General features: G+C 43.5%; 1 protein-coding gene across 1 annotated transcript in view; it reads right to left on the minus strand.

The window, feature by feature from the left end:
* Positions 1-4,401: 4,401 nt before the first annotated feature.
* The window catches only part of PLD5 (phospholipase D family member 5), a 411,871-nt gene continuing 391,849 nt past the window's right edge, over positions 4,402-24,423 (minus strand). The window contains exons 8-10 of the mRNA XM_047077346.1: positions 22,452-22,620; positions 12,813-12,927; positions 4,402-4,658 (exon numbers count right to left, since the gene is read on the minus strand). Of these exons, the coding sequence (XP_046933302.1) occupies positions 4,402-4,658; positions 12,813-12,927; positions 22,452-22,620 (541 nt within the window). The remainder of the gene's footprint in view (positions 4,659-12,812; positions 12,928-22,451; positions 22,621-24,423) is intronic.

Below are 24,423 nucleotides of genomic sequence, written 5' to 3' on the forward strand. Positions count from 1 at the left end.
AGGAAGTGGACATGGTCGGTGACCTTTTTTAGAACGCTGTAAGTACCAGACTGCTTGCTGATGGGTCAAAAATAAGAAAGTTTGGTTTTTACTACTTCAAGAAGCTTCTAAAGAATACCTATCTAGTCACCATAAAAGCAATATCTTCATAATTCAGCCACTGGTGAGAATTCTCTCAAACGAGAAAGGCAGACAATGAACTGGGGTTGACTTCGGGGCTATTAAAAATCCTCTGTCAATTTAAATCAATAAGGTAAAAATGATGAATAGCTATTTGGTTATCAGCATAAAAAAGAAAAAGGAAAAAAAAAAGCTAAATCATAGCAAATGGAAAAATGCTGACTATGGGTTCATTTATCCACTCTACCTTAGGCCAAATGGACATTATATGAATCTCTCCTTCAAAAGGCTTACAATAAAGTGCACCAGTTCATTGAGAATAAGTACAGAAATCCAAAGAATTGAACATTCGTCCACAATGTTTGGGGCTGTTCATTAGGGACTGAGTCTGAATAACCAATAGCAAAGTCTCTTTCATTGCAGAAGGTAACTGTTCCATCACAAGTGAAGGCAGCTTTTTACATCCCTTAAGTGTTGATGATAATGGGATGAATTCTGGACAGAGAAAGTCACACAAGTGATTATACATATGAAAAAAAGGCAGATTCTGGGGTAGAATTCCTGAGACAGACGGACCCTGGGTCTGATCTTATCGAGAAATTCTTATAGTCTTTTTATTTTGTTTTGTTTTTCCCTGGAATTTAGTTCAATAGAAGTTTCTAAAAACAAACAGAGAACTCAGAATGAATCAGTCACTTGAAAATAGCCACAGGCTGGTGGGAAATGGGCTTCTGTCAGTCCCAGGTTCAGCGAGGCACTTTGAACAAACCAGCAACTGCAGTGACAAAACACAGTTTTCTAAGGGCGAGATCAACCAACAATGTGATCACACCCGTCTCACCAAGAGCCACTTGAGAAGTGAGACAAACAATAAAACAGATACAGCCCGCATAGAAAAAGGTGCCCAGATCTCCACAGACACAGTGTTCACGGCTCTTTTGTTTCTTTTACTGGGTCTGCTTTGACTTTTAGATACTAGTTTCCATTCTATGTTCCACGAGACTTTGGAAGTCTGCCAACATCTCTTTACGAGGTCCTTTAAAGTGGGGACATTTTCAGTGTGCCTCGCTTCTGTCATTTTCAGGTACTTAAAGTGTGGCATTCACAGAGCATGGATATGATCCAGAAGATTCCACTTCCTCTCCGGTGGTTTGATAAGCTGTGATTCAGTTAGCGGATGCACCAGAGGCCAGTGACAGCACAGAGGAGGCCAACAGTGCTGATGTCTGACGGTGTGTGTCAATGACTTGGGGGTGGTCAGCACTGGGTGGCTTAGGAGGAGAGCAGGCTACATGAAAGCTGTTGACACTGACACGTGTTTTTGACCGGAAGACCCACGAGAAGTTCTTACTGGACCACGCGGTAAGCGTAAGTGTTCTCACAGAGTGAACCACCGTTTAAAATCAATGCTTGAGAATAAATAAGGCACTAGGTTGATGTAAGTGGCACAGGAATCTAAACTACGGTCTTGAATGGTGTTTGCATTCTTTTTCCCCTTTGGGAAATAACTCCTGGAATATTTATGGAGGAAAAGAAACTGGAGGCTAGGTTCCTCCTAATTTCTGGCAAGGACATCTGTCAGATTGTCTCGAATTAAAGTGGTTTTGTTCTGCTTTGCTTTTTCTCTTGGGAAATAACTAGTGGAGTGTCTGTTGGGGAGGGGGTGGGATAGAAGTTGTCTGTTTTGCACACAGAGTCGGAAAGAGAGGAAGGCCACTTTTAGGAGGGTAGATAAAGCATCCAAATGCAAAAGAAAGTCCTGCCAAATTAAATGTTCTGTTAGGAGACATGGGCCCATTTATGACACTCTCTGTTCAGGGGCTGTTTTCCTGGCGGCCTGGAGGCCAGTGCTGCCTCCTGAAGTCAGCGACCTGGCTGAGGGGGTAGACCGCTGGGCCAGGAAGGGCTCTGCTGCTGCTGGTGCTGGTGGCACAAAGTCCCAGGACACAGTTCCTGGTGCCACTGTATTGATGGGCTCAGAGGGAAATGGCAATGGTGGCCATTTTATAAAGGATGCCATTCTCTCCTATCACATGTGGAAGTGAGGGACAATGATAGGGGCCCCATTACGCCAAGCCAACGCTTGTCCCACAGCTGTGACACACACTCCGGGTGATACTTGAGAACTAACAAGGAGGCAGCGACACCTCTCCCCTTCGATGCCCTTTTCAAACGTAGCCCCGGTTGCTTTTCTTTGCCCAGAATGGAACTTGGTATGTTTGTCTCCATGCCTACTCTTTGCTCGTTCTTTTTTCTTCCTTTTAAAAATAATTTCCAAAGCCACCTTTATTTTACTGAGATGATTGGCAGGCTAGCCACCTACTCAAATAAGGACTGGGTATACGGTCAATATTTAGAATCTTATGGCCCGGCCATTATTGGTGAAGAATTTTGTTAAGAATCGTGCGCTCTCTCCCAGCTCTCTTCACTGACTGGCCAAATATTCAGTAAAGCCTATCTTGGGAGCAACAAGAAAAGAACTACGTGACCACTAGCTGACAAACAATGGCGCTTCCACAACCAATCAAACCCACTGGATGAGATTCATAGGTTCTTCCATGACTCTACCTGGTGAAGTAGAAAGCAAGTCTCTGGATACACAAAATAATAGAGATTGTTTTTCCCTGCTCTGAAAACACACGTACATGTCGGTCCTAAGGAACGATCCCCAGCACAATGTCTGGCTTCGTGTGGATGTTATTTATGCCGAAGTGACCCGACAAAATGCGCCATCAAAGTGATGATGACAATCCTAATCTCCAGCGGGGTTTTCGAGTTACTGTGTTCACCCACATTTGCGGCTGGAGGCTATGGATTTGTTTTCCCTTGTAGGTTCTCTGGGAGAACCTGGTATGGATTATATCAGGATACCACAAAGATTATTTCAAGAAAAAGATTATACATCACAATGCTTAGCATTTATATAGGTTCTTTTGATTTCAAAACAAGTTATAAATATTTCCTACCGTGACAACATCCACGCGAGGTAGGTGAGTATTACTGTCCCTACGTTACCAATAGAAACACGAGGCCAAGGAGTGCAGGACTCTGTCCCAGGTCCTAGAGAGTCAGGAGCAAGCTTAAGACTGGCTTCCTGATGGCCACCTGCTCTGAGCTCCAAAGAGGCCATGCCTGTCTCTAGTGTGGCAACAGTCTCCATGAATATAGGGTTATATATTGTATAGATATAAAACAGCAACACACAACGACATTCTAGAACAATAATCCAATATTTTTGTTTCTTAGTAAAATATGTTAAGCACAGTATTTAAATTGCATTTCTCTGAAAAGCATTTGGTATATTAAATAGCTCTATAAAGCTTTGCTGGCATACCCTTAACAGCATAATGAATGATTCTGAAGAAATTAAAGTCCACAGATGCATAGAGATCTTTCCTTTATAATACCAGAAGCTAAACAAAAATGTGAAAAACTACTTTTATTCTCATAATGCAGACTTAATAGCTTGCTGGATATTAGCAGGCAGCTACATAATTTTTCTGAGCTTGAGAGAAAAGATACATATTGCTGGCTGCGGTTTTAAACTACCAGTTTCAGGGGGAAATGTGGTTGAAAGGTGAAAATTAAAGACTGCCATCTCCATTTGGTATCCCCTCTGAGGAATCCCTACATTTCCAAAAGATGCCGTCAGACTCGGAACTCACTTCGAGGCGAAGACAGGGGCGCCGCTAATAAGACCATTTTCTGCCAGGAGAAAATGATACGAAATAAATGGAGTGGTATCAGAAGAAGACGAACAAGGAGGCGAAAGGGTGCTTTGCAAGAGCGCTGAGGCTGGCATGAGATGTCAGCTGTTCATGCTCAGACGACTGTACAGGTCTTGGAGACGGTTTACAGAGCGAATACTTGGCTCGATCAGTCTCTCGGCTGGGGTGAAAGCCTCACTCACCTCGCTAAGAAGGGTGTGAAAGCGTTTACCTCATGCTAAGCTTCGTAAGAATGGAACAGGTAGGGCAGCAGAAAAAGGTCTAAAACTAGGAAGGAAGAGGCATCAAAGTCTTAAAATCTGTATGCAAACGTAAAAACTAACTTCCAAGCTGAAAGGACATTCTCTGTCAGGAGTCACAGGTACAAAAAATCCTACACTTAGTGTACACGCCGCTAAGATATTGTTAGATAAGATATTACATGGCGTTCGGAGAATATTTCTTTGTGAGTGTGCTTTTTTCCCTAAAAAAAAGACATATTAAATTGGTTTTCTCTCCTCAAGTCCTTTATATAGAAATAGGAAACACGAGCTGTCCCGGCAGTCCCTCCACATTATACGCTGGCGGGGTCCTTGGTGCTGGCACCGTACGTGGCACTTTTGTTTGAGGCGGGTTTGAGTCTGAACAGGCTGGAACAGTTAGGCTGTTTGGTCGGCTGCAAGGTCCTGGCGTAGGGCGAGTACCAGTCCCGCTCAAACACATCCTTAAGCTGCTTAATGATGCTCCTGTTGTTCCTCACGTCTGCCTGGTTGATAACGAGGCCCGTGCCAGCGTTCTGGGTAAAATCGTTGCCTACCCAGTCAAAATTGCCTGCGAACAAACAAAGGAGACAGTGGCGCGGCGTTAAGATCACCGGGGAACATTCCGCATTTAATGAAACACACAACAGACTCTATTACAAAAAAATAATGACAAGGAGACTGAATTGTGTTGACAGCTCAGAAAAAAAAAAAAAAACAAACTCCAAGAGGCCTTACATATGGCATATTAATATTTGCATATTATTTAGGCATTTTCTTCAGCTTTGCTCAACTTGAAACTCAAAACAAGGAATCTGCTGGGGTTTTTTTTGTAAATGTTATTTCTTATTGACATTCACAAGACACACTAAATACGGCAATATTGAAAATATATAGGAACACACTTAAAAAGCCTGTGAACAATTACTACCTTCTCGAAGAGACGACATCTAATCCACATGTACAAATGAGGGATTCTAATTACAGTGCCCAGAAGCTTGCATATTGAAGGAAAAGCTGAAGGCAGAGAAGGAGAACCCGTTCCTATCTGGATACACAAAGCCCTCCTTGCCTGGGCTCTAAGTCATTTCCTGGGTCCGGGATCTGGCTCCTTGGCCCAGGCATGGAGGCAGCCGTGATGACGGTAGGCTCCCCAGCACGACTGTCTGGTGATACTTGGATTAGTTTGCTAGGTCTACTGTAACAAAGTTCCACAGATTTGGTGGCTTACATGACAGCAGTTTGTTGCCTAATAGTTCTGGAGGCTAAAAGTCCAAAACCAATGTGTTGACAGGGCTGGTTCCTTCTGAGGGCCCGGACGGAGCATCTGTTCCAGGCTGCTCCTCTGGGCTTCTACATGGCCAGTTTCTCCCCTGTGTGTCTTCACATTCTCCTCCCTCTGCGCATGTCTGTCTCTGTGTCCAAATGTCCCTTGTCTATGAGGGCACCAGTCAAATCAGATCAGGGCCCATTCCGATGACCCCATTCTAACTTGATTATTACCTCTGTAGAGATCCTGTCTCCAAATAAGGTCATATTCTGAGGTACTGGGACTTCCAACATATGGATTTGGGGAGGACATGGTTCAGCCCATAGCAGGTAGTAAGGCTGGAATCTGTCCAAGAAGGGACTAATTGTATCTACGTCACTCACATGTAGTTCATCTTCTAGGCGAGAGTAGATAAAAGACAAGATGACCCCAGAGTGCCATATGAATCTCCTGTCTTGCCATCCATCGGGGAGAGGGTTCTAGCAGGAGAACAGTACCAATAAATGCACATTTACTGAGTGTCCAATGTCTACCAGGTACATGGGGCCATGTTATTTCTTCTGACCATTTCTTAGGGACCATGATATAAACCAGAATATGACAGTCCCTGACTTCAAGGGGTCCAGGAAGGAAGCACAATGATTATAATATAAAGAGATGTAGGTATACAATGCCACAAGGGTAAGAGAAAAAGAATTTCTAACTCTGGCTGGATGAGTCAGGAAAACCTTTTATTGAGGGTAAGGTTAAATTCTTTACTACACAAATGGCGATTGACGGATGTACAGAAACTCATTGCTTTGGAAATTAGAAAGCCACACCCCCAAAGGGATGTGGACAAAAATACGATCAGGATCTTGGAGCATGAGGTGGAAGAGTTAGGGATAAAGTCACGATATAGGGGCCTTAGAGAGGGAGAAGAGCTCTCCTTCATTAAGTGCCTAATATGAGCAAAGTGCTAGGCTTGGCATTTGTATCCATTATCTCAGAGTTGGTAGGATTTACGCCTACTCCACAGATGAGAAGCCTGAGGCTCAAAGAGGTGAACAGATTTTCCTGTCACATGGCTAATCAATGATGGACCCAGATCTCCACAATCTATAATACAATAAATGAAGCAGTGCCCTCACTAACGAAGATTTAGCTGCATCAAGACTGACAAAATGATTTCAGAAATTACCACCAGCCCGAGTCTGGTCTAAGCTCCCAAATCTGTGCTCCTCTTTGGTCCAGAGCTGTTTTCATAAAGAAAACTGAAGGCTTTTTAAGTGTAGAGCTTGATCTCCAGCCCCTCGGCAGCTCTTCAGCCATAGCTGCAGGGATATTTGCTGAATAAGACAGTAGGCATCCTTGACCCAAGGCCGGCCTGGCAGCCATCTGTGGGGGAAGAAACATCCACGGAGAGCTGATAGATGTTCCTTCGCGACGCCCATCCCGTGCGCCCCCTGCCGCTCTCTGGAGTCCCCACACGTATCAACTCCCTTTTCCATACGGCACCACAGGAGGCTGTTCCCCTGTCTCTCATGAGTTGATTCCTCAGGGCCTAATACCAGGTCCCTAAATCAAATATTATCAGCATAGAGAAAGAACTCTTCCTTCTCTTTTCTATCTCTGTCCTCCATCTCATACCGTCTCCCTGCCATACCCCCGAACACCACACCGACACTATTGATAGCTTCATGATAGACATAACTGTGGATGAATTTTTACTGTTATAAATTAGTGAACTGTCTGCCGAATGGTTCACAATGCTGAGTGGGAGTCTCTTTGCCAGTGGTGTGTTTCTGACCGCGTGCTCTCAGACACATGGCCACGCTCAGAGGCTCTGTGCCAATGCTCAGCGCCAGCTAAATACAGGCTTGGACTTCTTAGACTGGGGATTAGTAGCTGCGGCAGGTTAAGAGTTATTTTGGAGCCCGCTGGCAGGCAGTGCCTTCTATCCATTCCATCAACGGAAGGACTTGTGGATAAGACCCTAAAGTCTCGTGCCTACAGCTGAGCGCCAGGAAGTGAATTCATTACATCAATACATTATCTCCAATATTCACTGCAATCCTATGAGGTGATAATGCAAAGTCCATTGTACTGACGAGGAAATTAAGGCACAGAAAGGTTAGGTAATTTGCCCGAGACAGGAGTGAAAACGTACCAGAGCCGAGTTTCAAAGTCAGCTCTGACCCCACAGCCCACCCTTAACTTCTGTTCCATGTCTCCTCCAAGCCTAAAGGCCAACTGTGCATTTTCCCTGGGGACTTCAGCATCAGCTGCTCAGCTGGGGCCTCGGACCACACTGAACTCCACTCATTTGTGGACCATGCTCTCTGAAGAGCACAGACGTGGAAATGTGAGGCGAGGGGAAGACAAGGTGGGGGAGAAGTGACAAGATTTTGGAGGCTTATTCTGTGAGATTCAGCTTTTCCCTTCAGCACAGTGATGGAGCCAAGATCCTGCACCTTTGATCCTCCAAAGCTTTACTGAGGTTCTTCTCACAACTGCAGCCTGAGGCAGCTTTCCCAAGGTCTACAGAGGACGTCCCCCACCAGTGTGACCATTTCCCACCTTTCACTTCCTCATGGTTTGGCTAAACTTCAGAATCATGGATGTGCTCCAATATTTTCTGGGACACTGTTGCACCCAGGCCTGAGACTGCCATTTCCGCTTCCAGAATGCAGGAGAACTGTAGTGCCATCCCCAGGTATAGACGAGGGTATAGATAAGCGTTTAGACAAGCTCACTGGGAAGGCGTATGGGCCTTCAGCAAGATTTCTGAGTGCCTTCACCTAACATACCACTCCATCAGCCCTCAAACAATTCAGACCAACTTCTGGACAAATTTGCCAAACTAGACTCAAATATAGTCTACAGAATTCGAGGTTAGAGAGAGGACACCATTTGGGGAATCTTCTCAAAGTCCTGCAAAGATTTAATGAGCTATAATTCCATGCAAGGATTAGTGTGGGTTTTTCGTAATTTCGCATTCTCAGCAGGTGTCTGAGTGACGACTTAAGAGATTTCCAGAACATGCTGATAATTATTTAAATTATCAATGAATTTTCTCTCCGGACGCTCTTTAAATATTTTTATACAATAACTATGCTTTGCTCTAGGGAATTAATGTTTTGCTAAAATGCTGTGTGTAAAATGAACTCATTTAAAATTGAATTATAATAGAGCTCCAGAAATAGACCCACGTAAATAAGTCAGCTGATCCTGAGAGAGGAGCAAAGGCAATCAAGGGAGCAAAACTCGCCTTTTCAACAAATGGCGTTAGAATAACTGGACATGGGCGTGCAGAAAGTGAATTCTAGACACTGACCCTTTCACAAAAATTAACTCAAAATGGGTCACAGACCTAAATGTAAAATGCAAAATTATGAAACTCCTGGAAGATAACGAATAAGAAAATCTAGATGAATTTGGGTTGAGTGATGAGTTTTTAGATATGACACTGAAGGCACGATCCAGGAAAGAAATCATTGATAAGCTGAACTTCATTTCAAGTTAAGATGTTTACTCTGTGAAAGACACCGTCAAGAGAATGAAGAGATAACGCACAGGTTGGGAGAAAATATTTGCAAAAGATGCATCTGATAAAAGATTGTTATAATTATACAAAGAACTCTTAATACAGGTTCTTATAAGAAAGAAAATGAAAAATAAGAAAATGAAAAATAAGAAAAAGAAGAAAATGAAAAAAAGAAAGAACATGAAATAAGAAATAAGAAAGAAAATGAAAAATATGATTAAAAAAATGGGCCAACGACCTCACCAAAGAAGATACTCAGATGACAAGGTAAGCATATAAAGAGATGCTCCACATCATATTATGAAGGAAATGCAAACTAAAAGCAATCATTAGCTACACTACACACGTATCAGAAGGGCCCACATCTGGAACTTGGACAACACGAAACGCTGGTAAGAATGTGGACCAATAGGAACTCTCGCTCACCGCTGCAGGGAACTGACGACTGTAGCGCCACTTTGGGAGACCGGAAAGCTCACCGCTGCTGGGAACTCAAAATGGCAGAGCCACTGGGGGAGACAGGCAGTTTCTCGCAACACTAAACATAATCTTACCATACAATCCTGCAATCACGCTCCTTGGTATTACCCAACAGGGTTGAACACATGTCCACACAAAACCTACGTGTGGATGTTTACAGCAGCTTTATTCATAATTGCCAAAATCTGGAAGCAGCCAAGATGTCCTGAAGGTGAATGGGTGGGTGAGTGGATCAAAGAACTGTGGCAGATCCAGACAATGGAATACTATTCAGTGCTAAAAAAAGTAAGCTATCGAGCCATTAAAAGATACAGAGGAAGCTTGGGGCACCTGGGTGGCTCTGTCAGTTAAGTGTCTGACTTCGGCTCAGCTCATGATCTCATGGTTCGTGGGTTCCAGCCCCACGTGGGGCTCCGTACTGACAGTGGGAAGCCTGCTTGGGATTCTCTCTCTCTCCCTCGTGCTGCCCCTGCCTGACTCAAGCTTTCTCTCTCTAAAAATAAATAAATAAACTTAAAAAAATTACAGAGGAAGCTTAAATGCATGTTACTAAGTAGAAGAAGCCAATCTGAAAAGGCTACATACTATGATTTTAACTACATGATATTTTGGAGAAGCTGAAACTCTGAAGACTGTAAAAAGATCAGTGGTTGTCAGGAGTTACGGGGAGGGAAGGATGAGTAGGTGGAGCACAGAGAATTCTTGGGACAGTGAAGCTACTCTATATATTACACATTTGTCAGGACCCATAGGATGAATGGCATCAAGAGAGAACCCTAATGTCAACAATGGACGTTGGGTGATGCTGATGTGTTAATGTAGGTCCGACGTATAATGCATGTTATAAACACATGTACCACTTTGGTGGGGGATGTTGATAATGGGGCAGGCTCTGTGTATGTGTTGTGGGGGGCAGAAGGATGTGAGAATTCTGTACTTTCTGCTCGATTTTGCTGTGAACCTAACTGCTCTAAATAATGAAAGTCTGCTTTAAAAATGTAATATATGGAGGAAGGTACCTGGGTGGCTCAGTAGGTTGAGCATCTTGACGTTGGCTTAGCTCCTGATCTCGCAGTTCATGGGATGGAGCCCTGTGTTGAGGATTCTCTCTTCCTCTTAAGGCCCTCTCTCTTCCTCTCCCTTTGCCCCTCTCCCCTGCTTGGATGCACACTCTCTCTCTCAAACAAACAAACAAACAAACAAACAAAAATGTACTCTATGGGAAGAAGAAGAGAGAGCCAGAAATCCATATTTACTAAGGATTTAGACAGATGTGAGACAGTGTTTGGAGGTTTTCATATATTATCTCATTTAATCCTTCTATCACCACCAAAGGGTAGATGCTATTATCCCTATTTTATAGATAAGAAAACAGAGGCACACAGAGGCTCAGAGAGATCACGTGACTTTCCATCATCTTCCACCTTCCAGTGCCAGTGCTTGAATTCAAACAGAAGTTTTTGTGACTCCAAAACACGTAATTCATTAAAAGAACTTTAGGACACAGGTACCACATAACTGCTCCAAGTACACATGGCACTTTAAGTACACCCCACAGGTAAAATATCCAGATGTGAGTTCCTAATCCAACTGTGCCTGAAACCTGATCCATCCCTGTATTTTCCAATTATTGAGCCCGAAACTCCCAGTTTTGATGAAATGATTTTGAGTTCGTTTTTGTCACTTGCTTAAAAAGAAGCTGATTCATTCTACCCTCCATAAGCTGATGAACATGAGAAAATCCAAACTATTACATCTTAAGCCACTGAGAGGAACAGCATGAATAAAGTAACATTCTCATATCCTAAAACAGCTTGAATAATAGACATTTAAAAAAATTCCAATCCTCTCTTCTCCTAATGTGGACACATAACTATTCGAAATGGAAAAAGAACACCTTTCTAGAAGGCAGGATGGAGTAACTAACTGTCCAGTGGCTGATGGCAGTGTCTTCCTCTGGTTCCAGGGTGGGGGTGGGGCTCTGGGTGCCGCGGATCCTAGAACTCGCTCTTCTTCACATCTGCATGTTTAAGTCAATTCCTGTCTTACGGTCCTCATTTCTAAACTGTAGGTGATAAAGGCCACCCTCCCTATCAGCAAATGAGATAGGGGCGCCTGGGTGGCTCAGTTGGTTAAGCATCTGACCTTGGCTCAGGTCAGGATCTCACAGTTGGTGAGTTGGAGCCCCGTGCCGGGCTCTGTGCTGATAGCTGAGCCCGCTTCAGATTCTCCTGTTCCCCTCTTTCTCTGCCCCTCCCCTGCTTGTTCCTTCTCTTCCAAAAATAAATAAACACTAAAAAAAAAAAAAAAGCAAATGAGATAAAGTGGTTTACAAAGCACAAAGGGCATATTCCACTCACTCAGTGAATGGGGGAACACCCATATTCCATATTCTTTCATTCCACACACGTTTTTCTTTTCTATTTGGAGACTGTCACTTCATCTTTACAGTAATAGCCACGCTGCTGTTTTGTGATTTATGTACCTTCTTTTATAGATAACAATTTCCACTCTGCAGTTGATGGTACCAATTAAGGGGTTACCCTGGACTCACCCACACTGTAGGAAAGGAGAACAGATCCGACACACGAGTAAACAATTCCACCAGGAGGTATGATTTCTGCATCTGGGTTGTGAAATTACCTTACAAATAAAAACTAGGGTGCCTGGGGGGTTTAGTCGGTTAAGCGTCCAACTCTTGATTTCAGCTCAGTTCTCACAGTTGGTGGAGTCAAGCCCTGTGCACATGAGGAGGTGCACTGACAGCACAGAGCCTGCTTGGGGTTCTCTCTCTCTCCCTCTCTCTACCCCTCCCCTGCTCGTGCTCTCATCCTCTCTCTCTCAAAATAAATAAATAAACATTTTATAAATAAAAATAAAAAATACACGAATCAGGTATTATCTGTGTGCCAGCGGTTTTAAATGTGCAAGGCGCTTTGCAGATATCATTCCACTGAAATTTCACGGAATGAGGTAGAAACGATTATTAGCCCCATTTTACAGATGAGAAAACTGAGGTGTAGACAGCTTAAGTAAATTCTCCAGGGTTAGACATTTATAAAGTGGCAGAGGTGGGACTGCTGCCCAAGAAGTGCTCATGTTGGCGCTGAGCGGCCACCACGTCTGCTGCTGCAACTCATGACAGGTTGGCTGTGGTAGGTGGGTGGGAAGGGACCCCTGTGCTCATTCGACCACCACGACTCACTTTTGATGAGCCATTTGCCTCCTCACCTATCGAATGAGGCAAGGAGACCAAAGAATTTCTGAAAACACTTACAAAGAACATCTTCTGTGGTGTCCTCGTGCTTGAACCAAGCCCTAGAGGAGATGTTCAGTTCAAGAGCTCTTGGCCCTCACCCTCCTGTTTCCTCCAGGGCCCCATGGGGTACGGAAGAGCACAGTCGGACCGCCACTGACCCGCACTGTCCCCTGAGGAGGCTGACACCTACCAATGTAAGCTGCGCCGTCTGTCACCATGTACTTGTTGCGATTTAACTTAGGAAAGGCGTGATCTTTTTGTTCTTTTGTAGCACAAACATTCTCTCTCTCCAGATCAAAAAACTTCTGTAAGACACAAAAATAAACCCATTCATAAAGCAGGTGAATCGACTTTGTGCAAGAGCACAAGAGCGTGTCTTATCCAAACAGCCGCAGCAGACCTCATACTGGGTTATTAAAGCCACAATCTTGTTTCTTCATATAGAGGAAGCTATTTTTGTTCTCAAGCCTATATGGGCAACAAGAGAGAAAATTAGCGTGCTCAACTAGGTCTATAATGAACGCTTTGAAGCTGCAAAATGAACACAAAATTCATTCTTTCACCAGGGCGAGGGCCAGACGTTGGTTTAATTCTCATTGTCATATTCATCAGGGTGCAGTAGCATCTGAAGTCGGCCTCAGGGCGCTTTCTGTCATGCACACCGATGAGCTGAATGAATATTCCTCTGTGTTGCATACATTATAAGAAGCAGCAGGCTCGTGGCAATGACTAGCTGATTAAGCTGGGGATTTGCAAAGGTCAAAAGAGATTTCTGCCAAAGGAACAAATATTTTCCATCTAAACACCTAGGTCTACAAGCTCTTTTAATAAGCAAGTCAAAAAAAAAAATCACTTCAACCCGGGAATCCTGAATTTCAACTTTAATGTGACCCGAAAAGCACCTGAGGCCCGGGATGTGGGGGCTGACAGTGGGGGTAGGCGGGCTGGTGCCTCTGGAATCTGCTGGAACTGGTAGCTGCTTAGATGAGGACTGAACTGTGACAGAGCTCACAGAATACACACCATCAAAGGTGAGGTCTCAAATCTCCACACCGGAAAAGGCTGAGCATTTTCAGCACTGTGTGTGGAATCTTCCTGGATTGAATGTCTTACGGCTGTGGGATCATGCGTGTTTGAAGGAAAGAGGCAGAGAGAAAAATGAGATGCTACCTAGAAATGGAGACATCATTTAGTTTGAAAACTGTAACTGTCTGGGGCTCCTGGGCGGCTCAGTCCGTTAAGCACCTGACTCTTGGTTTCAGCTCAGGTCATGATCTCACAGTTTGTGAGTTTGAACCTCGCATCGGGCTCTGCAACTGTCAGTGTGGAGCCTGCTTGGGATTCTCTCTCTCTCCCTCTCTCTGCCCCTCTCACTCTCTCTATCAAAGTAACTAAACTAAACTGAACTAAACGGAACAAAACGAAAACCGTAAGTGTTCCAGTTTGGCTTGGGGAAACAATGAGGGTTGGTCTTCCCCTTCGCCCAAGGGTGAGAAAGGAGTGATAAACTGGATGATCACCAAGGTCCCCTGCAGCCCTTGAAAATTCTATTCTGATTTTCTGCAGATTCCTTGAGATCAATGGTTCTACTCCCCAAGAACTGTCAGTTGCACATCACAGAGGACAGTGCTACCTGGGGCCACATTACCATGATGATAGGTAATGCTGCATCAGTTCCCTTTCTTCCCAGTTCCTGTCTCCTGCAAAATCTGTGTCATTTGGAGGGCTCACATATAGCCACGTTTTGTGGACTCTTCCCATGGACTTGATTACCTGTGAATGCTCTTAAGTCATAGTTATATATCTGTGAGGTCCTGTGATACCCACCTGTCATTCAGTTAGAGCAGTCACCCTGCTCAGACATTCTATCACAACACAGGTCCACACACTCTACTGCCTCCTTTTGAGGAAAATATTATTGTGGAATCACAATGGATGTAAAAAAGAACAAAATATATATCCTAATTTAAGTTGGGGATGTCATCACTACTTGAGGCTCTACAGATAACCCATTTGCTCTAGAAAGCTGAAGATGCCCAAAAGAGGGAGACAGCTTTATCTGGGAGACTAAAGTGGCAGCAGAAATCATACTGTATTCACTGACATACTACTAAACACCTAATATGCTGTAGGTGACAGCAAAGACTTTTCAAAAGTGATTTACTTTTTAAATGTTTTTCAAAGTTTATTTAGAGAGAGAGAGAGAGACAGAGAGAGAGGCAGTGAGACAGGGAGAGAGAGAATCCCAAGCAGATTCCACAATGTAAGTGTAGAGTCCAACGCAGGGCTTGATCCCATGACTGGTGAGATCATGACCTAAGCCGAAATCAAGAGTCAGACACTTAACCAACTGATCCACCCAGGAACCCCAAAAGTGATTTATGAATTTATTAAAAAATAAAAGCCTAGCTGACAGGGGCAATTCTGTGAATGCAGTCTGTTTCCCATGAGTCCCCTCATGGACATAAATCCCCCCAAGCCAAGGATAGGGGTGCCCACTCCTTTGAGGAGAGAGATTCCCTGCCTCACTCCCAGGTTGTCTGCTTTATCAGGGCTTAAAGACTCCAGAAGACATGCTTCATTCAAGGTCCCAATGCCTACTTGTCTTGGAACAGCTCTCATCCATCTGTGTTCTAGATGTAGGGGCTGCAGGCTTCATTCCCACCCAGGCTTATCTTGATGCTTAGAGGTGCAGGGCCTGGCTTCCATGAGGACCAGAGCCTCTGTTTCATGAAACGTCCAATGGTGAACTATTAATGTTTGGTTCATTCAAGTAATGAGACCATGAGTGTTTGCAAAGATGGAGCTAAGTAGAGAATAAAATAATGGATTCTACTTTCCTTGTAATTTCTTGCAAGTCTTAAATGAGAGCACTAATTTCATGATGGAGATTTCAACTGACAATGGCTTAGAGAAGAGATAGGAGCAAATGCACCATGTGTGATGGGCCCCAGACATTTCCCCCTCTGCTTCTGCTTGTATTAGTCATATCTTCTTATTTTCTGTATTCAGATGCTTTGACATTTGGGTCCTGCTGAGCCTGGAGGGATTGCCCTTCTGAGGGCTGGCTAATTCCTAGAGATAGCAAACAACTTGCCTGTGAGCACACTTCTCATATGTAAACCAAACAGTCCAGGGACCATACCCAGGACCACCTCCTTTATGGGCTCTCACACTCTGGGTCACTATCCGTCTGCTCTAATCACCCCAGGGTCAGGTACCAGGAAATCAGGGACAGCTCCTAGGCCCAAGGGCCCACTGAAATTATTCAAACTTGCCGATCCTAAATTGGCTTACCCTGCTTGCCTGTTCCACCACCACGTAAACCAAACAAAGGCCCTTGCCCATATTTCCCCTCACTCCTGCCTTATGCCCCCTTCTCTTGAGATCTATGGATAAAACAAACTATTTTTGCAATGGCTGTTGTCTTCTGATCCATTGATGTTGTCACACCTCAATCATAATTAAAGTTATATTTTAAAACACTGTGATATCTGGTAAGTCTGATTATGGCACCCCTCTAAGTGCAAGCATACTGTACTCTGAGTAAATGACTTCCCCCAAAAGATTCTTCACCCCTCTCCAAGCACATCCCCCGTTTGAGAAAATGGCAAAAATGACTCCACATCCACCATGTCTTGGACATGGGCTGTGTTCCCTCCACTCACTGGTTCCCATAGAGCCTTCCTAAACCATCAGCTCCCTTTTTTATTTCATCCATCCATCCATCCATCCATGCATTCCACATATATGCTTTGAATGCTTTGTGCCAGCATCATGCTAGGCCCTGGGAATACGATGGTGAACCTATTCACTACCATGCAGCCTCACATGCCACTTCGGTTATCTGGAAAATGCTATCCTTGCAGATGAAACAATCCCCAGCATTCTCTTGTCCATGGAAAGGTACTGAACACAAACTGACTCTATTCTCCTGGTTCTCTGCCTGGCTTCCTGGGACCATCCAGTGTTTCCTATAATCCCTGATATCTGATTCCAAACTAAAGTTGGCGCCCTGATGCAACTCCTGGTTATCACACTCATTTGCAAATCTGGCACGGAAAATAGACTTACAGTAGTAATCACAGACCTGTTGTTATTTCCATTTTATCGAGAAGTAATTGACGTCTATCACTGCATAAATTTTAGTTGTACAGCACGATGTTTTGATTTACATATATTGTGAATGATGACTGCGATAGGTGCAGCTAACAGCCATCTTCTCATACATTGTATCATACAGATACAATACAAAGAAAAGAAAAGAAAAGAAAAGAAAAGAAAAGAAAAGAAAAGAATGAAGAAATTTGTTTTCCTCTTTGTGAGGAGGACGCTTTGGATTGATTTCCTTGACAACTTTCCTACGTATCTTACAGCAGCATTAGCGGAAGTCATCACGTTGTACATTATATCCCTAGTACTTATCTTGTAACTGGAAGTTTGTACCCTTTGACCACCTTGCTTCAATTCCCTCGCCTCTCACCCTCTCCCCCCACCTCTGGTTACCACAAGTCTGATCTCTTTTTCTATGACTTTGTGTGTGTGTGTTTTAATTTTAGATTCCACATACAATTGGTATCATACAGTGTTTGTCCTTCTTTGCCTGACTTATTTCACTTAGAATAATGCCTTCAACGCCCATCTATGTTGTCACAAATGGTAGTATTTCCTCATTTTTATGGCTGAATAATATCCCATTGTATATATATACCACAACTTCTTTATCCATTCATCCACTAATGGGCACATAGGTTGTTTCTGCGTCTTGGCTACTGTGAATATTGCTGCTATGAACATGAAGATGCAGATACACTTTTGAGTTAGTGTTTTGGTTTCTTTGGGATATACTTCCATAAGTAGAATTACTAAATCACATGATAGTTCTGTTTTTAATTTGTAAAGGATGCTTCATACTGTTTTCCATGGTAGCTATACCAATTTACATTCCTACCATGAATTCCCTTTTCTCCACATATTCACCAGCATTTGTTACCTCTTGTCTTTTTGGTGATGGCCATTCTAAAAGGCATGCTGTGGTATCTAATAGTGGTTTTAATTTGCATTTCCCTAATCACTGGTAATGTTGAGCATCTTTTCATGTACCTGTTGGCCTTCTGTATATCTTCTTTGGAGAAATGTCTATTCAGCTCCTTTGCCCATCTTTAAATTGGGTTATTTGCTATTGAGTCATATGAGTTCTTGATGTATTTTGGCTATTAACCCCTTATCAGATATGTGGTGTGCCAATATTTCCCCCCCTTCCATAAGTTGTTTTTTCACATTGTTGATGGTTTCTTCTGTTGGCAGAAGCTTTTTAGTTTGATGTAATCCCATTTGCTTATATTTATTTTTGATTTTGTTGCTTGTACTGTAGAGGTCCTATCCAAAAAATTATTACCCTAATCCATGTCAAGAAGCTTTGTTTCTGTGTTTTCTTCTAGTAATTTCATGGTTTCAGGTCTTATATTTATGTATTTATTCCATTTTGTGTTACTTTTTATGAGTGGTGTATGATATGGGTTCAGTTTTATTCTTTTACATGTGAATATCCAGTTATCTCAGTACCATTTATTGACAAGGTTGTCTTTTCTCCATTGAGTATTCTTGGCTCCCTTGAAAAATATTAGTTGGCTGTATATGCTTGGGTTTATTTCTGGTCTCTTGATTCTATTCCATTGGTCTATTTGTCTGTTTTTATGCCAGTACCATATTTGATGACCATAGCTTTATAGTATAGCCTGAAATCAGAAAATGTTATAATTCCTTCTTTGTTCTTCTTTCTCAAGATTTCTTTGGCTATTCAGGTTCTTTTGCAGTTCCATATAAATTTTTGAGTGTTTTTTCTACTTTCTACATCTAAAGGATGCCATTGGAGTCTTGATAGTATTGCATTGAATCTATAGATAGATTTCGGTTGTATTGACATTTTAACAATATTACTTCTTCTAATATCTTTCCATTGTTTTGTGTTGTCTTTGATTTATTTCATAAATACCTTAGAGTTTTCAGTATAGAGATTATTCACCTCCTTAGTTAAATTTATTCCTAAGTATTTTATTGTTTTTAATACTAGTGTATATGGGATCCATTTCTTTATTTCCCTTTCAGAAATTTCATTGTTAGTGTATAGAAACACTACTGATTTTTGTGTGTTAATTTTGTATTCCTGTAACTTTGCAGAATTCATTGATTAAATGTAACATTTTTTTTTTTTTTGGCTGAGTCTTTAAGATTTTCTATATATAAAGTCATGTTGTCTGCAAACTGACAATTTTGCTTCTTCCTTTTCAATTCTGATACTTTTTATTTCTTTTTCTTGCCCGATTGCTCTGGCTAGGACTTCCAGTACTATGTTGAATAGGAGTGGTAAGAATGGGAACCCTTGTCTTGTCTCTGATCTTAAAGGAAAACTTTTCACCATTGAGTATGATGTTAGCTGTAGGTTTCATAGACCTGTTTCTACTTCTAATACTTATTTGTGAACTCAGACATGTGCATGGCTACCTCAGTTTATAAAAACCAGTAAAATGGAAATAAAAATTTCTATTTTATCAATATTACCAGAATGTTAGGAAGATTAAAACGAAATATATGTGGGAAGCATGCTTTTTTTTTTTTGAAATTTATAGTAAATTCTAGAATTTTATGTCTTTAAATTGTTGATAATTTCAACTTTAAAAAAATATTCAATGGCATGATTGAGTTAAAAAACATCTTATCTGGGGGCGCCTGGGTGGCTCAGTCGGTTGGGCGTCCGACTTCAGCTCAGGTCACGATCTCGCAGTCCGTGAGTTCGAGCCCCGCGTCGGGCTCTGGGCTGATGGCTCAGAGCCTGGAGCCTGTTTCCGATTCTGTGTCTCCCTCTCTCTCTGCCCCTCCCCCGTTCATGCTCTGTCTCTCTCTGTCTCAAAAATAAATAAAACGTTAAAAAAAATTTTTAATAAAAAAAAACATCTTATCTGATATTTTTGTTGATCCTCAGAGATACATCAGTCAGATGAGTAGCCTCTCACATCTTCGAGCAGATATAAATATGATGTTTTTAATATAGATAGGAAAGACAAAAAAACCTTTATAACTTCAATTATTTGTTCTACTTGCTGACCATACAGTATGAGGTTTAAGAGCCCAGTCTCTGGAGTTAGAAAGACTTGTATTTGAATCTCTCTCCACTATTAACTAGTGTCCTGGAGAGAAATTATTTAATTGCTTCAGGCTTCACTCTCAATGTATGTACAATGGGAAAATTTCCCACTTCATAGTGTGGTTATGAAGATTAAATAGTACATACAAAGTATTTAACGCAGTGCCTGTCTAAATGTCTATACTCATGAATATAACCAATTCCTTCATTTGTTTAAAAAATATTAAGCACTCACTACATCCAGGCAATGTGATGTGAGATGCTTCCATAACAGCAGAATAAAAACTTAACAAAAGATGTGGCAATGGTTTATCCCATGGGCAGCAGGCAGCAAAGAAATTGGTATTGCAGGACGGAAAGAATGGAGACCCATGTTAATGCAGTGGAAAAATACTTGGTAAGACCATAACCTGCACTGATTTGGAAGGAAGACTAAGCACCCCCAAACCTTTGGCTACAGGGCAACGGATGGGAAAACAAATTGTTAACAGTGTATATGGGTCATTACTAGTGCTTTTAGGAAGTTAGTAGAGGAAATAAATGAGCTCAGAGATGGATTTGCTGGCTTGCAAGCACATATGGAAGAGAACAGATACACTAGAAATATGGTATTTCAAAGGGCTGGAAAAACTGTGCTGGGAGCCCAATAGTAGAAAAGAAATTTGAAGAATGCTTTAAGTGACTGAGTTAAGACTCATTTACGGGGACACACAGGTAGCTCAGTCGGTTAAACCTCTGACTCACGGTCTGTGAGTTCAAGCCCTGCATCAGGCTCTGTGCTGACAGCTCAGAGCCTGGAGCCTGCTTCAATTCTGTCTCCCTCTCTCTGTGCTCCAACCCCCCATCATGCTCTCTCTCTCTCTCTCTCAAAAAAAAGACTCATTTCTGCAGCAAAGATCAGATAACTGAAGTAATCATAATTGGTATAATCTTCCCACCCAAGTCTGATGACCTGAATGAAGCCACCCTTAATAAGAAGAGACAGAAGGGAGGAGGGGAGAGGAAGAGGAAGGCTGAGGCAGAGGTATATGGGAAAGGAAGCATGATTAGTGAAGTTTGGGAATTACGTACAACAAAATCTTTGGTTGTGGCTACTGGTACTTGGAAATGACTAGAAGCAAACAAATCAGAAGCCTATTATGTTTCTGAGAAAATTGCATTGCCAGAGAAACCATGAGCTAGAACCAAAACCTCCTTTAACTGTTCACGCTGAAAACAACCTTGGGAGCTGGCACAGGAGGACTTCACTGTACCTGCCCAGAAGGATTTTACGATCACTTGGACCAGTGACTGCTGAGTGTCCTCTCCTGAATGGGAGTTTTTACTGTCCTTCTCCTGTTCCTGTTACGTGGGGAGGAGGCAACTTCAACCTGGGTCTTGGGTCTTGTAGGAGATTGTTGTTTTGTTTTTAGTTTCTGTTTATTGAACTATGAAATGTCATATCCAGATTTGCTGTCCAGTCCTGCACATCACTAAGAGGTCCTGAACTTTGAGCTGTGCAAAGCCACACTCATAAGCTGTCTCTGCCACTGAATGTGGACAGGTGAGTGACTTCTGAGCAGCAGAATGAAGGCTAAAGGGATGTTCACCACCTCCAGGTCTAACCCATAAATGCCTCCTGGGAAGCCCTCCAGTCTCTCTCTCCTTCTGATCGACCTTGGGATGTTGAGGCTCAGGACTATCTTGGAAGGTATGTGTCAGAGTGGATGGTGGTGCCCCTGTCATCTTGGGTCCTTAAATGCTGCATGGAGCACAGACCCATCACCTAGAAGGGTGCCTGGCAGAAAGTAGGATCTTGGGGTATATATTTTTAATGTTTATTTATTTATTTTGAAAGAAAGAGAGAGAGGAAGCAGGGGAGGGGCAGAGAGAGAGGGATAGAGAATCCCAAGGGGACTCCTCACCATCAGCACGGAGCCTGATGCAGGACTTGAACCCGCAAACTGTGAGATCATGACCTGAGCCAAAATCATTAATAAGATGTTTAACTGAGTGAGCCACCCAGGCACCCCTCTCAGGGTACTTTTGCTGAATGACTGCAGTGGAGGCTGGAAAATGTAAGCCCTAAAGGACTAGAGGGCATTAGATAAAGCATGGAGGAGAAGAGTGTTATGGGCAGAGGGAACAGCATGTACAAAGGCCCTGAGGTGAGGAAGAGGAAGTCACAGGTAAGGACCCAAGCAAAGTCAAACATGAGCTAGGGAGTTACCACACTGAAAGTAATACCAATTCCCAATCTTGCCCCGCTCAGAGTAGGCGGATATGGATTAGCATGTGGCCCCGGGGGCTGGAACAAGGGCAGGAGCTAAGCCAGGGGCACGTTGGGGCTGGGGGAGGCTGTGCAGGTGCATGTGACCTCACTGAGGTCATGGCCTTAGAAACTGGAATGGCAGGCAGGAGAACGAGGCAGACCCAACAAAGTGGAGAGGACACCACGGGCAGTGTATACAAACAGGGCAGGGCCAGGAGGCACCAGGAAATGTGGGATCCAGGCTCCTTTTCTCGAGAGTGTTTGTCTTGAAACATTACTTATCCTACTTTTGAAGTGCTTTTTCACTATCAGAGACTGTTATCCTGGTTCTTACTTGGCAGTTTACATGAGTGCAAATGCTCATAGCTTTCACAGATGTGCAGAGGGAATCAGCCCTTTTTATTTAATAATACGTAAGCCAATGTCATACTTACAACTTTCAAACTGCAGTTGGCTATTTCAGTGCAAATAGCCTTAAGAGATGAAATAAAGTTAAACGTAAGGGGGTCTGTTTCCTTCCAGAAGCTTATCAGGAGTCGAACTTTAACGCTTCGCAAAACTAAGGCTTCTCTGATTTTCCCATCCAAGTCTGGCCAGTAAGTCCTGCAGAAATAATACCCATGTGGATAAAAACAAAGAAAATAAGTTAGCTGGGGGAAAGTAATTTACTAGACTACAAAGAACATTTATATATTAACCCAATCGTTAACTGCTTTCTGTAAATAACTTGATTGGATATTTGGAAAGAGGCTTTACTGGGTCCTGCCCCTGCCTAAAATGTGTTCTCCCACCAGCAGGACCTCAGGGTGTGTGGGGGGAGTATGCGGACAGGTTGGCCTCGACCGTGTGCTACCCTCGCCACACTTGCACCCACCTCCAGCTGGACCTTAGCTCATAGTGTGCAAAGAATCAACTTTCCAACAGAGTTCCAGTTCGGAGCCTCGAGCACCTCTTTGGTCCCCAAATGCTGCCTGAACCCCTCTTCTTTGGAAACTGCCCCCCGAATGAGCTTCTGCTCTGGTCATCCCCTTACTCTTACTTCCAGTTGCCTTCCTCTCTCCTGACCAAGCCCCCAGCTACTCTGGCCCTTGGACTCCTCCACCCGGCAAACAGTTTCTCCTGGAGGCTCAGCCTCTTCCCTCAATCCTTCGTCTTCTGCCTTAATTAAATCCTGACCAGAGACTCTCCAGAGGTCTGGCCATGTATTTTTCTACGAGAGTTTGCCCACTTAGTGTAAGAAGGGGGGTCAGCCCCCCACCAACACACACAATGTCACTTCCAGAACTGTCATTCAGTTCTCATTTAAGAAGAAAAAACAACAAATGTTTCCTTCGGAAGGATAAGCCCCAAATCTCTGTCTCCCCTCAGCCCTGACAAACCTCGTTTGTTCACTTGTTCACATCTTCCCCTAGATCCAGGCCAACTCAGTTTGGACTAATAAAGTATTATTCAAAACATTAGCCTGTTGGCCTCATGATCACCGCACCTCCAAAGTTCTCCTCTTTATATTGGACTGGCTGCAGTCCTGCAGCATCCCATCCTCTGGGAAATCCCCACTGACCACGTTCTTGCCCCGCGTGGGCCCAGCCCGGTGACCCTCTCACTCTCCTGCTCTATCAGCTTTGGGTCCCCTTTCTGGCCCAGCCTAACCTCAGTGCTGATTGCCTGAAGGACACCTGCCCTGATCCTTCCTCGTAGCTCTTGGTAGCATCTAAATCCTGGCTCAGGGGCGCCTGGGTGGCGCAGTCGGTTAAGCGTCCGACTTCAGCCAGGTCACGATCTCGCGGTCCGTGAGTTCGAGCCCCGCGTCGGGCTCTGGGCTGATGGCTCGGAGCCTGGAGCCTGTTTCCGATTCTGTGTCTCCCTCTCTCTCTCTGCCCCTCCCCCGTTCATGGTCTGTCTCTCTCTGTCCCAAAAATAAATAAACGTTGAAAAAAAAAAATTTAAATCCTGGCTCAGAGCCTCACCTAGCCACACACATTGGTCTATGTCAATGGTCGCAAAGCCGAGGATTACTGAACAAAGTCAGTTCAGCCCGTGAAGCTGAAGCCAGCACAAGCCCATCAGGGCCTTCACCACCACCCAGCACCCCTGTCCTTGCCTTGGGTGGTTCTGCCTCCCAGACCTTTCCTTCAGTACTCTAAGCTGTACCCCACTCGAGCTAAACTTGTTTCTTCCTCTGTCCACAAAAACGGAGCTTCTCAGTCATGGTGTCCCTCAGATTTCTACCCTTGAGAGCCTCATACATCCTTCTCCCCTTCCTTCTGGCTTAGAGGATAAGGCAACCTTGTTCAGGGTCAGACCTGTACCACTCTGCCTCTGGGGCTGGTCCCCTGACCCTCTGCAGCTGTGTTTCATCGGTCATTCCTTCCTGAAGACAGTCTCAACTCCCCCACCTCCCCACCT

The sequence above is a fragment of the Lynx rufus genome, unplaced genomic scaffold (assembly GCF_022079265.1).
Source record: "Lynx rufus isolate CCGP_SWC_20201006 ecotype Redwood Valley unplaced genomic scaffold, mLynRuf1.p SCAF_15, whole genome shotgun sequence".
NCBI lineage: Eukaryota > Metazoa > Chordata > Mammalia > Carnivora > Felidae > Lynx > Lynx rufus.